Source organism: Lithobates pipiens, unplaced genomic scaffold, assembly GCF_037356315.1.
Source record: "Lithobates pipiens isolate NorthernLeopardFrog02 unplaced genomic scaffold, aLitPip1_a1.2 Scaffold_3, whole genome shotgun sequence".
Lineage (NCBI taxonomy): Eukaryota > Metazoa > Chordata > Amphibia > Anura > Ranidae > Lithobates > Lithobates pipiens.
Genome location: NW_027507790.1, coordinates 276,726,533 through 276,744,806, shown reverse-complemented (window position 1 = coordinate 276,744,806; position 18,274 = coordinate 276,726,533). Strand labels below are relative to the sequence as shown.

The 18,274-nt window shown below is 44.0% G+C and overlaps 1 protein-coding gene across 1 annotated transcript in view; it reads right to left on the bottom strand.

The window, feature by feature from the left end:
* Positions 1-860: 860 nt before the first annotated feature.
* The window catches only part of LOC143940048 (vomeronasal type-2 receptor 26-like), a 48,506-nt gene continuing 31,092 nt past the window's right edge, over positions 861-18,274 (bottom strand). Inside the window, exon 2 of the mRNA XM_077461096.1 lies at positions 861-1,948. Within this exon, the coding sequence (XP_077317222.1) occupies positions 1,056-1,934 (879 nt within the window). The 5' untranslated portion in view covers positions 1,935-1,948 and the 3' untranslated portion in view covers positions 861-1,055. The remainder of the gene's footprint in view (positions 1,949-18,274) is intronic.

Sequence of the window (18,274 nt, the reverse complement as noted above, 5' to 3'; positions counted from 1 at the left end):
GCCGGCAGGGAGCTCTATGAGCGCGGCCGCGGGTTCCACGGAATCGATGTCCGAAGGGATACACGCGATCCTCTCACGGTGAGGAAGAATGGGGAAATGTTAATGTAAACAAGCATCACCCCGTTCTGCCTAATGACACTGATACTGATCACAGGTATCTGTAATCGGGAGCGGTGATCAGTGTAGTGACACACACAGTCCCCCCCCCCCCCCACAGTTAGAATCACTCTCTAGGACACAATTAATCCCTACAGCACCACCTAGTGGTTACCCCCTTCACTGCCAGTCACATTTACACAGTAATCAGTGCATTTTTAATTGCCAAAAATCACGCCAAAAGTGTCCGATCTGTCTGCCATAATGTTGCAGTCATGATAAATATAGCTGATTGCTGCCATTACTAGTAAAAAAAAAAAAATATATTAATAAAAATGCCATAAAACTATCCCCTATTTTGTAGGCGCTATAACTTTTGCGCAAACCAATCAATAAACGCTTATTGTGATTTTTTTCACCAAAAATATATAAAATACGTATTGGCCTAAACTGAGAAAAAAAAATGTTTTTTTATATATTTTTGGGGGGATATTTATTATAGCAAAAAGTAGAAAAAAAATGATTTTTTTTCAAAATTTTCACTTTTTTTGTTTATAGCGCAAAAAATTTAAAACGCATGGTGGAATTGTCAGTTAAAGTGATAGTGCCGAATCACAAAAAGTGCTCTGGTTTTGGCCCGCCAAATGGTTTGGGGCTTATGTGGTTAACTGATATGAATTTCTTTTTTTTTACTACACCAGCAAAATGTATTTATTAATATAGAGGATATATCTACATACAATATATTTAAAGTGATCCTGACACTAAAAATACATTACAAGCAGCTTATAAAAGAACATAAAAGAACATGTTTAATATTTATCTTCTGGAAAGGTGGTGAGTGAAATCTTTGTTTATATTTAACAGTGTTCATTCTCAATACACTAGGAAAATACTAAAATTACCAATATTAGAGATAATGCTATAACTACTGGTAATCCAGTGTTTCTCCATACATATTAGTGGATAGCTATTTTTGTATTCAGATCAGGTCTGATCAGAATTATGTAACATTTTGGGAAAAATATACAGCCAAGAAGTCCAATACTTGATGCCATTATAGCAAAGGACTCCACAGCCACCATGTATTTCCCTCTGGTGCTCAGATAGGCCGGGATCATGGCAATCCAGACACTGCAGAACACCAGCATGCTGAAGGTGATGTACTTGGCCTCATTAAAACTGTCCGGTAATGTCCTGGCTAAAAAAGCGATAATGAAACTCACAGCTGCCAGAAGCCCCATATATCCCAGGACAGAGTAGAAGCCGAAAACTGAACCCTCATTACATTGAATGATGATCTTCCCCTGATAAGAGTGAGTGTCCTGATCCTGGAAGGGAGGAGAAATAGACAACCAAGTGACACAGATTATGATTTGAACCAGTGAGAAGACACAAATGATAGAATTGGGCAGTTTGGCTCCCATCCATTTCCTCCAGAGGCTCCCAGGTCTGGTGGCTTTAAAAGCAATACACACCATGATACTTTTGGCAAGTAGAGTAGAGACGGCAACTGAGAAGATGACACCAAAAGAGGTCACACGCAGCATGCAGGTCACATCTACTGGATGGCCGAGGAACAAGAAGACACAGAGGAAGCTCAGCATGATGGAGACCAGGAGAAGATAGCTCAGGTTCCGGTTATTAGCTTTAACAATGGGGGTGTCCCGGTAATGTATAAATATTCCCAATATGAAACCAGTCAGAAGAAAACAGAGGATGGAGACAGCTGAAAATACTACAACAATGGGATCATCAGTGTAGGAGAGAAATTCCATCAATTTTGGAACACACCGATCCTTCTTCTCATTTGGCCATTCTTCATCACGACATTTCATGCAGTTTTCACTATCTGCAGGAAGAATAATACAAACACAATGAGCAACGGGGTCAGAGCTTCAGAGAAAATGAATTGTTTTGTGTTGTCTCATCAGCTAGCAATGGGATTTCTTTCAGAGCATTGTGGGGAAGGAAAAGAGAATATAATAAATATAATATACTGTAAATATAATACAAATATAAATATGAAAAAAATATAAATTATAATCTAATATATGACCTAAATATATAATTTATTGGCGTATTGGCGCACTTCCATGATACCCGTGTCCCTTGGGCACACCTCATCACTTATCGGCAGATGGGCTCCATGATTGGTCCTTTTTATTGCCTGTTAATTAACCATATCTCTGCCTGCCACCAAAACTGACCACACCTCTGCCTGATGCATATACTGACCCTGGTCTGTTTATGGATCATGGTTCTGCCTGCTGCCTGGACCAATACTTTGCTGTGTTGGCCATGTCTCTGGCTACTACCTGTACTGACCCTGGCCTGTTTATGGAAAATGTTCCTGCCTGCTGCCTGGATGTCAGTCTGCTGCCTGCAATAACCGTGGATTGTTTATGGACCATTTTCCTGCCTGCTTCCTGCATGTCAGCCTGCTGCCTGTACTGACTTTGATCTGTTTATATACCATGTTCCTACGAGACACCAGTCCCACTCATCCTCTGCCAAAAACTGCACTAATAAAACAATTTTGTGGGTATTTCCATTGTTCTGGTGCTCTATGGTCTCAAGAAATGTGATAGGTAATCAGGAAATTATATTTGTAATTTATGCCCCTAAAACACCTATAGGGGCTTCTTAAATGTTAGCCTCTCTATTAGGGTTGCCACCCCATCCCTTCAAACTAGTGTAATGGATGTGATCATGAGTGTTATAAGTGAAATGCCTATTTCTGGTACTCTTATAGATATAAGTGCTTATATTTCACTATCAGCTATCAACCTTAATCATACTCAGTTAAGATGTCTGCCAGCTTCTCCCTTCATGTGGAACAAAACTGCAAGGGTTGAAAAGAGCAAAGTTAAAAAGAAGATCCACAGTCCTGAATTGTCACAACAATTTCACATATAAAAAAAGAATGCTTGTAGTTGTCGATTCCAGATTCACCTCATACATGTGTTGTAGTAACTTCTGTCCAGTTAATAACTTACTAGCAAATACAAAACATAAAAAACATAGAAAAAAGTGGGCTAGTCCGCTAGTAAAAGAGCTAGCAGAAGATAGTGGAGGAGTCCGGCGAGAAGACCCCCGAAGACGGAAGAAGACCCCCAGAGCTGTGCAATAAACTATTTTAACCCTTGTGTGATGTGTTTTTTTTTTCACAGGTGAATGGGTAGGGATACATTGTACCCCATGCTCATTCACATAGGGTGGGGGCTGGGATACGGGTGCCCCCTTATTAAAGGGGGCTCATGGATTCTGATAAGCCCCCTGCCCTCAGACTCCGACAACCAATGGCCAGATTTGTCAGGAAGAGGCTCTTGTCCTCATCAACATGGACGCATGTCATTGGCCATGTGGTGGGACTATGTTTGCACAGCTATTAATTATTTTGTGGCTGCAAATTTGACCTGTAGGTTTGCAAAGTTCGCCTCCCATTGAAGTCAATGGGGCACGTCGTGAACGTTCCGGTTCGAGAACTATCGGCCGCGTTCGTGGTCCGCGTTCGCGAAACGTCCCGTCGGAAGTTCGTCCATCACTACTTAGCAGCGCTTGGTAGCTCTCAGAGGCTTTCGGCTGTTCTAGTCAGCTTTCGCCCGCTCTCGGTGGCTTTTGCCCACTCTCGGCGGCTTTCGCATGCTCTCGGCCATTCTCGCCGGCTTTCAGGCCAAAAACAGCGCCATTTATAAAAGGCAAAGCTTCAAATGAAACTGACAAGGCTGCAAATGATGGACAAAGCTACAAATGACACTGACAGGGGTGTAACGTTGGACAAGGCTGCATGACAAAGCTGCAAATGACACTGACAAGGGTGCAATGATGGACAAGGCTGCATGACAAAGCTGCATATGACACGGGCAAGGCTGCAAATAATGGACAAAACTGCATGACAAGGCTGCAAATAACACTGACAAGGCTGCAAATTATGGACAAGGCTGCATGACAATGCTGCAAATTACACTGACAAGGGTGCAATGATGGACAAGGCTGCAGATGGACAAGGCTGCAGATGGACACTAATAAGGCTGCATTAATGGGCATTTAAATGTAAGTTTTTTTTTTCCTTAAACTTCCCTCCTTAAAGTTTTTTTTCCTTAAAATTCCCTCCTAAACTTGGGGTGCATGTTATACGCCGATACATGCGGTAATTATCAAGCCTCAATCGTCATTGGTATCCATATGAGGATATTTTTCCGGGTCTGTCACCCTGATATCTGTCAGTTTGATGTTTAGGTACTGATCAACTGAATGTAGTGTACCGCAAATACTCAAGTCATTCTTCAGCTCTAGTACAACATCCTTGCCCACAAGGGATTTGAAGAAGGAGTAAAAAAAACTAACAAGAGTTCTATATCCCACCATTATATAATAGTATAGACTCTGGCTATAGATAGAATGAATATCCCCCTCCTGAGAAGCTCGGGGCTCTTGATGAAAATAAGAATTGGCCTTGTGGTAAAACATTTAAATTTGATGTCCCTCTCAAAGTTGTAGAAAAATTGGTCTTTGGGCGATGTTGGTGCCTTCACCCAAAGACCACCCAGAGTTAATTTTGCACTAAAAAAAAGCACTTATTGGCCTTGCTATAAATAATTTAAATTAGATGCCCCTGTCAAATAGTTGCGGAACATCTGGTCTTTGGGTGTTGTTTGGGTCCTCACCCGTAACCTTCTAGAGGTAGTGTTGATAAAAGAAAGCCTTGGCCTTGCTGTAAAAAAAAAAAAATTTGAGGCCTCTGTCACACAGTTATGGAAAAATCTTTCGGTGTTGCTGGTGTCTTCACCCTGTAACCTTCTAGAAATAGTCTTGATGAAAGGAAGAATTGGCCTTGCTGTACAAAACCTAACTTTTGACGCTCCTGTCAAATAGTTGCAGGAAAATTGGTCTTTAGGTGTTGTTCATGGCTTCACCCTGTAACCTTCTAGTGGTAGTCTTGGAAAGAGAATTGACCTTGCTTTAAAAAAATGAAGATTGACACCCTTATCACACTGCTGTGGAAAAATTTACTTTTGGGTGTTGTTGGTGCCTTCAACCCGTTAGATTCTACAAGTAGTCTTGATGAGAGCACTAATTGGCCTTGCTGTAAAAAAATAATTAATGTCCCTGTCAAGAGGAATAATTGTTTTATTGGGTGCTCTTGGTGCCTTCAACCTGTAACCTCCTAGAGGTAGTCTTGATGAAAGTAATAATTGTCGGTGCTGTAAAAAAAAAAAAAAAAAAATCTAATGCTCCTGTCACACAGTTGTGGAAAAATTGTTCTTTAGCTGTTGGTGTCTTCACCATGTAACCTTCTAGAGGTAATCTTGATGAAAGCACTAATTGGCCTTGCTGTAAAAAAATTTATTTTGATGCCTCTGTCAATTAGTGGCAAATAGCACCCCTGTCAAGAGGAAAAAAAATGTTGTTGGGTTGTGTTGGTGACCTCACTCTATAACCTTCAAAAGGTAGTGTTGATAAAAGCAAGAATTGGCCTTGCTGTAAAAAATTGAAATTTGATGCCACTGTCACACTGTTGTGGAAAAATTGGTCTTTGAGTGTTGCAAGTGCCTTCACCCTGTAACCTAAAGCAGACTCTTCTGGCTTGCATTAGAGGATCTTGCAATCCTGTGTACCTATTTAAGAAACGCTGCACCACCAAATTGAGAAAATGTGCCAGGCATGGAACATGTGTCAACCTACCCTATCAAAGTGCAGACAGAAGGTTAGTTCCATTATCGCACACCTCCATTCCTGGCTCAAGTGTCCATGGCGTGAATCACCTCTGGGCCTGCCCTTCCAGAGCTGAAAGAATCTCTGCTCCATTATGTCTCCTGTCCCCTAGGCAAACCAGCTGAAGCACTGCATGGCATCTTTTAGCCTGACTGGTGGTTCATAGGACAATCTAGCAGAGAAGGGCATGGAGGAGGAGGAGGAGGTAGAGCTGGCATATCTTGCATTATCACCACCAGCTGTATGGAGGCATGGTGACTATATAAGCTCCAGCACTGAGCCCTGTCCAGCATCTTTATTAGTTGCAAGCAGAGTTACCCAGTGTGTTATGAATTAAATATATTGTCCCTGACCATGCTTTCTGGACCACAAGTTAACAGTAAGGTGGAACTTGTGGCTTACTGTCTTGCCCAGCGATGCCAAAACATTGCCTTCCACATGATGGTACAGAGCTGGAATGGCCATACATGCAAAATTAGCAACTGGGAACCTGCCATTGTGATACAGAACATTCTGCAAATTCACTGAAGTGGGAGACTTCACCAGACATAAAGGCAGGAGTTGTAAACCCAGCAATTTGGACAAGCTGGAATTTAGACCCTGGGCATGTAGGTGACAGGGAGTATATATATATATATATATATATATATATATATATATATATATATATATATATATATATAGTGGTAGTATGGTAACCCACCAGCGGAAGGGAGATGTTTTTTTCAGAGGAAACTGGCTTTTCAGTTTCCTCATTATTTTCAAAAATCCAGTTTGGGACCTGGAGCCCGGAGATTCCATAGTGTTATGGGTGGGACGGAATCTCCAATCCTGGGACCGGGTTTTGGGAACAGCCAGAAGTCATGCTGGTTGATTGAGCAGGTGGGTCCTGGGCTTATAACAGAGCCAAGACCAGGGTTCTGGGCTCCACCCTCCCCAGGAGTCCAGGCAAGCAAGGAAGAAGCATGCATGTCTGCATGGTATAGCCAGAGGGCCCAAAGCTGTGGGCTGAGCAGCAAAGAATATAAAAGAGGTACAGTAGTTGTACGACATCTCTGTTATAGGGATAAGAAGGCTGAAGTGTAAGCCTGAATGGCGGTATTGCTGAGGAGAGCCAGGTGGCTTGGTATTCTTCTGTTTATTCGTTTGTTACTGGTGCAAAACTGAACCCTCCTGTTATGGGACTTGTTTTCTTTTACTTTTAATAAAAATGGGCCAACAAGCCCTTAAATGGCATAACTGGCGTGGACTCTGATCACTGGTGTGCTCTACACAGAGGCTAAATAACCCCCAAATATCACAATATATATATATAATTTTTTTTTTTTTGTGCACTGCAACTGCCGGGGCAGATAAATTTTCCTGCTTTTCTCTACAGCTGATGGTGTGCTGATGGCAGACATGTTGCAAGGACCTCTGACACCCTTTGCTATAGCATCTTCCCTCTCAACAGAGGCTGCTGAGAGGTCCTGTGATATTGCATGGTTAAACCCGAAAGGTGAGGCGTGAGGAGGAGAAGAAATGTGTCCCTTGTGTGTGGCTTGCAGGTGCTCTTTCAATTGGGCAGAATGGTGGGAGGTTAAATGCAGTGTCAAACATATGGTACTCAAATGGCTGGTGTTTTTGCCAAGCTTGATCTGCGTGTGGAAGAAATTGTGAATTGCTGCACATGTGCTAAAAAGGCCGGGAGATAACAGCTTCACAATCTAAAGGCATAGGGTGGGTTCTCTCTACTCTTCCATGATGCCTGCCTTTAGAGGACATCCTGCCTCATTGGGGTTGTTTCTCCCCCTCCGTTTCCTCCTCTGCTCTATCTTGCACTGAGTCACATCAGCGACCTTATCATCAGCATCCCCTCCATCCTCATAAGCACTGGAGCCAACGTGACAATACTCTGCGGCTGGGGGAACATGACTGCCAATTTGTTGTTAATCAATGTTCTCCCCTCTCGTTTGGCCCTTGTTAGTCCCTTCCTCTACCTCAGAAACAACCTCTGAATCAAGTAATGTCTGTGCATCCTCAAGCAGAAGGTGGCTGATGCTGTGTTCAAATATTTTAGCTGACTTCTGCATGCATGATACTTAGGCTATGGCAGGAGTAGCTGTGGACAAGGAGGCAGAATAAGCCACTCTGGCAGCTGTGGTGGAGTCCACCACTTCCTCTGCATGCTGTGGCTGAATAGCATGGGCAACATCACTAAAAAGAGACAAAGGTGTCCTGCGTGAGGACGGACCACATCCATCTTTGCCTGTTACCCCCTCCATAGTGGCACAGGAACATCTGCCTCTCCTTTTTGACCTCCCAGACATTATGGTGGGCTTATTCCCCAAATTTTATAGAACTGGGAAAAGTGTAATTAGATGCACTTTATTCAGTTAAAAGTGGTGTTTGACAGACATTCTGATAGAAATGTAAAAGCGATAAAACAAACAAATAAATGATTAAAAAAAAACACGTCACAGTCAGAAAATCTGTGGCTGGCAATTTAAAAGATAGGGGACAGGCAGGGAACAAAAAATACACAAAAAAAACATGCAGCAAAAATAAAAAAGGGTATACAGTACTGTATACAACACTAATTGTAATGTAATGTTGTATTAAACACTGCACTCCACTAACACACTACAATGACACACTATTCTCACCCACTATACTAACAATAAACGAAAATTTTGCACTCAAGAATAAGTGAACAGTGAACACACTAACTGCTAGTAGCAAAACAAGCCCTGATAAATCTATCTCCATTCCAACACCCTACAAGATTTGGCATTGGAAAGTTAGCTTTTATAGTGTGTAGTGGGATTATGTGTACTGAGTAGGGATGAGCCCGATGTTCGAGTCGAACGTAAGTTTGACTCGCACATTGGGTGTTCGCCTGTTTGCCAAATAGCGAACAATTTGGGGTGTTCGCTGCAAATTCAAAAGTCTATGGGAGAAATCAAAAGTGCTCATACTTCCGGTTCCGGCGCCGCATGAGCTAGCTGCGTCTCAGCCTAGCTCCCGCAACAGAGCCTCACAAATCGTCTTAAAAAGCCAGCTTCAGCGGCCCCCGTGCCCTATATCGGATCCTGGTGTCCCCCCATGATCCCCGCTGATATGGATCACTTCGTAGAGAAAACAGGGGCCTGGTCATACGTGGCCGCGGCGGCACCCTCCGAACGGCCGCTAATCGAGTCCCCGGCTTCGGCCTACTCTGCTCCAGCTACACAGGCATCTGCTGCGGAACACACGGAAGCGGCTATGGAGGCAAGCGGGGTCGCCTCACCTGCATCCCCTGCTATCACTGGACCTTCCCACCTCCGTGGGCACGCTACAGGGACCCCTCACAAATTGACTGGGGATGCTAACCCGCCATCCCCAGGGGATGATGGCCATACTAACCGCATAGCACAAGCGGTGGCGGCCCTTCTGTCTCCCATGATCACTGCGTCAGTGGAGAAAGCTATTCAGGCTGGGATGAAGCAAATTAAGGCTCAGCTCACAGAGCATACTACCAGGCTCAATGAACTTGAACACCGAGTTTCTGAGGTGGAAGATGATCTCTATCAGTCCCAAGCCACAGAGCAGTCTCAGGAAAAAGCAATTCAATATGTCATCCAAAAATTTGATGATTTAGAGAACAGATACAGACGATCCAACCTGCGATTCGTCGGTGTCCAAGAGACGCTTCCTACAGCCGTCCTGAACGACTTCTGCGCTAAACGCATTCCAGAAGCCATGGGACTAATGGGTCCCTTCACAGTGGAAAGGGCCCACCACATGGGATCATTTAATGCGGACCGCAAGACCCCCCGTCCCATTAACCCCCCTAGCGGTAATCCCGAGTCTGGCTCGGGGTAGGAATATACTGTCAGGAGCGGTAACCCCGAGCCAGACTCGGGATGGCTTCGCTCGATGCAGGGGAGGACACAGGGAGCGTTACTCACCTTGTCCCCTGGATCCAGCGATGTCCGCCGCACTGTGTGATCAAGTTGTCCTCCGCTCAATTCACAGTGCCGAATGCCGCCGAGCTCTGTTCCCTGCGACGTTACGGCTCACGGGAGCGGAGAACGGCGGCAAATTCAAAAAAGTTAAAACACACAAAACACACACAGCACTGTAATCTTACAGATTACAGTGCTGTATTAAAAAATACACACCCCCTTTGTCCCTAGTGGTCTGTGCAATGCCCTGCATGCACTTTTATATTATAAATACTGTTTTTTTCTGCCTGGAATTTGGAGATTGTCCATAGCAACCAAAAAGTGTCAATTTTTCAGTGTTTTAGGATTTTATTACATTATTGAATAATTTTTATTATTCTTTATTATATTATAAACTTTATCATACCCGGGATGTCTGCTAGACTCTGGTTTGAACAGATTTAAGAGCGTTATTCCTAAGAATTACAGGACTACAAAATAAAAGCCAGATTTCCGTGCAAAATAATTGTACCGCTTTCAGCACCTAATTCCAGACTGAATCATACCGCCAGGGAGGTTAATGCCAAATATCTAAATTATGCAGATAAAGCCGTTATTCTTCAAGCATTCTGGCAATCCCCATCCTTACATGTTGATGGTGTCAAGATTCTCATCTTTGCAGACTATTCTATTGAAGTATCCAAGAAACGCAAAGCCTTTCAACCGATATGCTCGGAACTGTTTCAACTTCAAATCAAGTTCTCTTTGGCATTCCCTGCCGTGCTTCGTCTCAAATCCCCTAAAGGGGAACAACTCTCATTCTAGGACCCCTCTGAAGCAGAAGCATTCCTGCGTTCTCTTCGTTCGGACCCATTGCCAGCTACGCCCTCCAAATCTGCCTCATTCGTTCGAGCTTTGGATCAGAGAAGCCCCAGGAAGGACTCCCCCAAGCGCTTTCAAGCATCGGCTCCGGATCACCGACACCGTAACTTTCCACGCTGAAGTCTCTTCTGTCTCCATATGACAGTCTCTCTTATTTCCTCCCTCCACCCGGGTCGCAAGGCAAGTTGTGTTAAGTAGTGGCTGTTCGCTACTTTTATACTCTTTGATTCTCATCTCTCCCTCCCTCCCTCATCCCTGTTACCCAGATCATTACCATCCAGTACCGGGAGCTGCTTTTCTGCCGACCACGGAGGTTCTGGTCCCTGGACGCAGTAGGCCCTCTGCCTATGCCCCACTCCTATCCTTTATCCCGAGTTCACGAACATGTGTTCAGGTTATTTTTTACTGCATTTTCTCTTGCTTTTCCACTATGCTCGTAGTTATTGTTTATGTTTTTATTGCCATGACCTGCCTTACATTTGTTTCTAAAATTATGTCAGGTATTAGCATGACTCCACTGTGTATTGATCCCCCTCATTACAGATCTGCCGTCGCGCCGTGACACGTGTCTCAGAACGGCGTGCCTATTAGGCGTCCCCGGGACTGCCCGCTATCACTCCATTCATCCATGGGGCTCTGATTGAGGAGCTCCCCCCCTACACAGTGAACTCATGCGGAAAAAAGAGAAGTATTTGCATTTGTTTATTTGTTTGGTTATTCTTCTTTTATCACCGTTTTTGCCCCCCATGCCCCCCCAACCATGCCCTTCCTCCGTCCTCCCCCCCTGTTTACATGGGTTCACCCCTTTATCCGTTCAAGATCCTTGGACAAGACCCCTTGTCTCATATCTCTGTTGAGTCCAGCCTAGGCTACCTAACCCTCCATGCCCTTTTAAGCCACATATCCAGCCACCCAAATCCACAGCTTCCATTCCTCTTAGAGTAGTTTCCTGGAATGTCAAGGGTCTCTGCTCTCCTCAAAAGAGGGTGAAGATCCTTCGACACCTTAAACGTCTTAAGGCAGATATTGCCCTACTACAGGAAACCCATTTACAAGCATCCGATTTCCCGCGCATGCAAAAAATGTGGGTGGGTACAGTACATGGAGCTGAATCAGTGGGACGGAAGGCTTGTGTACTTCTTCTAATACATAAAAATCTTCCATGCACAATTCTTTCTACCCTCTCAGATAATAAGGGTCGCTTTTTCACCGCAACGGTTCGGATAGGCACTAAAGAACTATTCATCTCTAACATATATGCCCCTAATAACCCCACTAAGCAATTTTATACCGAGCTCTCGACAGGGCTACTTAGCTTCACCCACCTACCTCATTTGGTAGGGAGTGACTTCAACGATGTTATGCACCCCTCGATAGACAGGTTCTCTCCAAAAAGTCTGTCACCAGGTACTGCCATAACGAACCCTACTATATTTGCATCCACCATGGACTTCCTACACATGACGGATCTATGGCATCTCTCCCACCCTGTAGACAGAGAATTCACGTTTTACTCCAATCCCCATAGATCCCTGGCAAGGCTTGACCACTTTTTTGGCTCAGATGACATCATAAACTTGACTTCAAACTCAGTAATACACGACATATCGATCTCAGACCATGCTCCAGTAGCGATCTCCTTAGACAGGCTGGATCTCCCTCCCCACCCTAACCTCTGGCGCTTTTCAGCCTTCCTGGTCAATAATTCAGATTTCAACACATACATGGACAAGGCCTGGGCAGAGTACTCACAAATGCCCTCCATACGGTAGACCCTAACCTATTCTGGGATGCCGGGAAAGCATATCTTAGGGGGCGCATTATTTGTTATGCCACATCCTTTAAACGCAATGCACTCCAACACTAAAAATCGGCCAGTGCCAGACTACATGCTGCCCAACAGCAGCTATCCTTATCCAGTTCCTCTTTACCTCACGATGAATGGGTATCAGCCAAATCAGCTTTTGATAGTTGGGCTGACACCCTCGAACGTACGAAAAGGATGCTACCCTTCACAGGTACGGTAATAAAGCTGGGAAACTCCTTACCAGATTGTGTAAAGGTGGCCATCGCCCTACTCACATCACCTCCCTCTGCGACCTCACGGGATGCACACACTCCTCCCCTCGAGCCATAAATGAGATAATGTTGCAATACTACACAAATCTTTATGCCCCAGACCCCATTGTACAAGAAAAGGCTCAGTCCTTCTTAGACAAATTGTCACTTCCCACCTTATCGATGGAGCAATTGGAGACCCTCAATGCCCCCATCCCTCTCCCTGAAATAGAGAAAACCATTCGCCATCTCCACTCACACAAGGCACCTGGCCCTGGCGGCTTCACTAGTGATTTTTACAAAAACTATATCCATATTGCGGCGCCCACACTTCTCTCAGTTTATTCCTCTATCTGGACGGGAGGCCCTTATCTCCCTTCCGGGAATCAAGCTGTCATTAAACTCCTCTCTACAAAAGGGAAAGACCCACTGCAGCCCGGATCATACAGGCCTATCTCCCTTCTTAACTTAGACGTGAAAATCCTCTCAAAGATCGTTGCCTCGAGATTAGCCGATATTCTCCCTCACCTAATCCATCCAGCCCAATCGGGGTTTGTGAAGGGTTGAACAGACACTTTAAACATCCGTAAAGTTTTACTAGCTCTCGAATCAGTCAAACAAAACCCCAATGGTACCTATGCCATCATTACTTTAGATGCGGAGAAAGCCTTCGATAATGTCAGTTTTGATTGGCTCTCCATGACCCTCTCCAAATTAGGTTTCTCAGGCCCCTTCAGTCACCTCATCAATTCGATGTACTCTTCCCCTACTGCTAGTCTGGTAGCGGCAGGCCTCCTCTCGCCAAGTTTCCCCCTACACAAAGGTACCAGACAGGGCTGCCCTTTATCTCCTCTCCTCTTTAACATCACCCTGGAATCTCTCTCTAGATACCTATCCCATACGGCACCCATCCACGGTATAAAAATAGGAGGCATGGAACTCTGCACTTCCCTGTTTGCAGATGATGTCCTTATCTTTACTACAAATTCTTTGGCTGACATACACACCATTAAAAGTGTTTTTGATGAATTTAGGTTATGCTCAGGGCTCCACATTAACTATTCCAAAAGCAAGATTTTACCCATTAGCTCTCATTCCACTCCATCCTGGGCTAGTGGCTCTCTATTTTCTGTTGCCCCTTCCTTCATCACCTACCTGGGAATTAAAATTGGGAAATTGCCATCTTCTTTGTATCAGCTGAATTATCCCCCCTTGTTGTCCAAGATATCCCAAGAATTGACCAACTGGATGGATCTGCCCCTTTCGCTCCTGGGAAGGTGCCACCTTGTAAAAATGGTCAGCTTTGCCAGACGCTTATACCCTATGCAAACTCTCCCACTATTGCTCAAGCACAAAGATGTTACTTCAATAGATTCTGCTATTGCTAAATTTCTATGGCACGGCAAAAGACCACTTATTGCCTACAAAAAGCTGCACCTTCCCAGGGGCAACGGAGGTATCAGTCTACCTAATATTCGATTATATAATTTAGCTTGTTTACTTAGAACTAGTCTAGATTGGATCACCCACTCATCCAGGTACTCTAACTTTGAATTGGAATCCGCTATGGCTCACCCGTTCTCTTTGTCTGCCCTATTGCATTGCCGCTGGAAATCGGTACCCTCCCCCCACCAACACAACCTTGTCTTCAGAGACACAGCGTTAGCATGGAGGGAGTCTAGGAAACTGGCCAGACTTCCACCTTTTATATCCATCCATCTGCCTATTCAAGGAAATCCTTGCTTCACTCCAGGTCTCCACTGCAAAGCTTTCACAGATTGGTCGGCACGGGGCCTGTCCCTTTTCTCCTCCCTTTGCGACCCGAATACTGGCAAACCTCTACCCTTTCGGAAGGTGATGGACTCATTCTCAATTCCTACCTCACATTTTCTCCACTACCAACAGTGTATTAGTTTTATCACCCAAAATTGCAAGGAAGATTCTCGTCAATTCCAATCAAGCTTCATGGATCAGCTGATACAGGACAAATGCTTTAGGATCTCTGATGTTTACAAACCTCTTCTGGAAAGGTCGACGCTACCTGCATCCTCTACCTCCATCGCAAATTGGTCCTCTGCCTTCCCGGACCCCGACCTCGTCCACAAGATTCTGCTTGGTCTCAACAAGGTACTGCGCCTCACGCCTAATAAAACCTGGAGGGAAACCCAGCTCAAGATTGCCCACAGGGCCTACATCCCTTTTATTTCTCCCAAATCCAAGCGAGACGGGGCATCATGCCCCCACTGTCATCATTCGAAGCCACCCCTCTTTCATCGCTTATGGTCTTGCCCAACTATATCCACCTTCTGGGACCAGGTCTTGGCTTTCATCTTTGATGTCACTTTGCTGAAATTACCTAAGGAACTTCTGCTCCTAATCTTCGGATATTGGGACCCCTTGCTGCTGCCATGGTCTACTTCTTCAGGTGCTGGACCCATTCTAGGGCCCCACTCACCGCGAGCTACAGTCGACTGGATTCTGCTATGTTTACTTCTGGCCCGTCGTCTCATACTCCGATATTGGCTGTCGCCTCCTGGCCCTCCAGCCTCCCAACTCCACAAGGATCTTCTATCCCTTTTGTACAAAGAGAGGCTCACGACAGACTTCTCCCATGTCAACCAAAAAGCGGCCTTCTTCGCTAGGTGGCAGTTGTTCATAACCTCAACCATGTCACTACCCGATCAACGTGCATTGGATCAACTTTCCTTTACCTACAACGGATCGTTCCACTTCTAATTCCACTCTATGACTTACTACATAGCCCAGATCCCCCTGAAGCCCCCCCCCCCAGGATTCTTCTATATGGACATTACTTATGAACCCCCCTTACAATGTATCTGTGTTTAATTTACTTCCTCTCCCCCCCCCCCCCCCCCCCCCTCCATCATTACCTTGATTTATAAGTTATAGTTAGGCATTTGGTCCTTTGGGAGCCGGTCTTAGGGTCTGCTCTAATTAGGGTTCAAAACAGTCGCTGATCCATCCAGTTTGGTCCCTATTACCCTTGGCTACTATGGTTTTACTGTTTTTGAACATTCCTGTGTCTCACGGTTTCTCCTTGCCCCAGGGTTTGACCTGGATTTGTGTATCTTTTTCATTACTGAATGTGCCTTTACATGAGCCTCTGTATTTTCTATTTTTTTTCTGAATAAAAATTATAAAAAAAAAAAGTGCTCATTTTAAAGGCTTATATGCATGGTATTGTCATAAAAAGTGTTTGGGGACCTGGGTCGACCTTAAATCATAACCAGAGAGGCACACAGCTTAAATACGAGGCCAGTCAATCTGAGATTCACTATTTAGACCTAAAGATTGGAATTAAAGGAGACAATTTTGTTACCTTTATTCCGGTTGATAGCTGCCACCATAGCTCCTGGCTCAAAGCGGTTCCAAAGAGCCAGTATTTTAGGCTTCGGAGGAACTGCTTAGATCCCCAGAAGTTTTTGACACAGGCAGAAATCCTGACACTTAATTTCCTTGAAAAGGGTTATCAGAGTGGGTCTCTTAGGGACACTCTGCAGACTGTTTTGGCCACTGAGAGGGAAGGACTGCTTGTTGGAAGGGAACCCAATGGGGGAGGTCAGTTCACCTTGGGGGCCCCCTTTATTACCTCGTATTCAATACAGCATAGAAGTATCAAGCATCTGGTCAATTGGGGTGGCACAGTGGTGTAGTGGTTAGCATTCTCATCTAGCAGTAAAAAGGGTCGCTGGTTCAAATCCCAACCACAACGCTACCTGCATGGAGATGGCATGTTCTCCCTGTGCCTGCGTGGGCTTCCTCCAGTTTCCTCCCACTCTCCAAAAACATGCAGGTAGGTTCTGTCCAAAATTGGCCCTAGTATATGAATGGGGACCTTGGATTGTGGGCTCCTTGAGGGTAGGGAATGATGTGAGTGTGCAATGTACAGGGATAGGCACAATTGTAGACACTCGCTCAGGATGGACTGGTGTCTTTATTCAACCTTACGAACTATGTAATAAGCATTGGCATATTGCCACTAATGATGTTGTTTTGAAAAACATTTTACCTGAGAAACCTAAGGTGATCTTTAAAGGAGCAACGTCTCTACGTAATCAGGTGGCCCCTAATATTCTGAACCTTGCTGCCTCGAGTAGGGGTTTCTTTGATCAGCTCACTGGTTTTTACCACTGTAGACCTTGTAGGGTCTGCTCTTTGAATTTGTGTTCTCAGAGAAGGACTACTACCACTACGTCTATGACTACTCAGAAACAGTTCAGTATTAACCACTACAGTACTGGGCATTTTCACCCCCTTCCTTCCCAGACCAATTTTCAGCTTTCAGTGCTCTCGCACTTTCAACGACAATTGCGTGGTCATGCTACGCTGTACCCAAATGAAATTATTATCATTTTGTTCACACAAATAGAGCTTTATTTTGGTGGTATTTATTCACAACTTCGTTTTTTATTTGCAATATAAGCAAAAAAAGTGGAAATTTGGAAATAAAAAACAATATTTCTTCTTTCTATTTTAAAAGAAATCCAATAAAATCTAATTTTGTAATACATTTAAGCCAAAATGTATTCTGCTACAAGTTTTTGGTAAAACATTGTTAAGTGTATAATAATTGGTTTGTGTGATCACGGACATATGTACGCAAATGATCATGTACAGATGTGTGCAGGTGATCACGGACATATGTGAGCAGATAATCACTGGGACATGTGATTTTAGTGGGACATATGTGGAATGTTTTTATTTGGGGACATGTGTGTTTTGGGGACATGTGTGTTTACACTGTCTGGGGACATGTGTGTTCTACACTGGACTGGTGATCAGTGAGTAAAAAGCTGTAAAAAAACAGCTCATACTCACTGATCACCAGCCAGCTGCAGTGATCCGCTCTACTCAATACTTAATGTTGTTACAATGCTGGATTTTGATGTCTTGATGCCTGTTTTTTTGATATGTAATAATGTGGCCAAAAAATGTTTTTTATTTTACATTTTTTTATATACTCCATGTGTCAATGGGTTAGATCTGTGTGCCTTGTTGCCTGTTTTTGACATGCAGGGATGGGCTTAAAAAAATGACTCTGTTATATATATAATTTTCATGTTGTTTCTAATTTAAAAACTTTTTTTAATTATATATTTTTACATATATTCATCTATATGGGAATATATCACATAACATTAACACATCACGTTAGAATATTTTTATTTTTATTTTTTTTTATTTTTTTTTAATAAGATTTTATTGAACAAAAAATGACACTGACAGAGTAAATTTACAAGGATAACAGTATTTTCTGTTTGTATGACATAGATTACAGGAGGTTAAACAAGTGCAATGTTAAAGACACAGAGTGGTGTAAAAACACAATGTAGTGCACATGGATTGAAAACATAGAATTACCCTTCGGAGAACAGTAGAAGGGGAGAGTTGAGCTGGATGGATCTGAATTAGCAGGTCCCTATGCTAACCTTAGAGAAACCAAAAAAAAGAATTTGTTAAATCATACATGGGAATAAAAAAAGGGGGTAGGAGGGGAGGAAGAGGGTGACATGGGGGGGGGGGAGATGCGTCCTGAGGTCCGATAAGACCAGAGAAGAAGGGGGGGTAACCAACAGAAGTTCTATCAGTCTGGG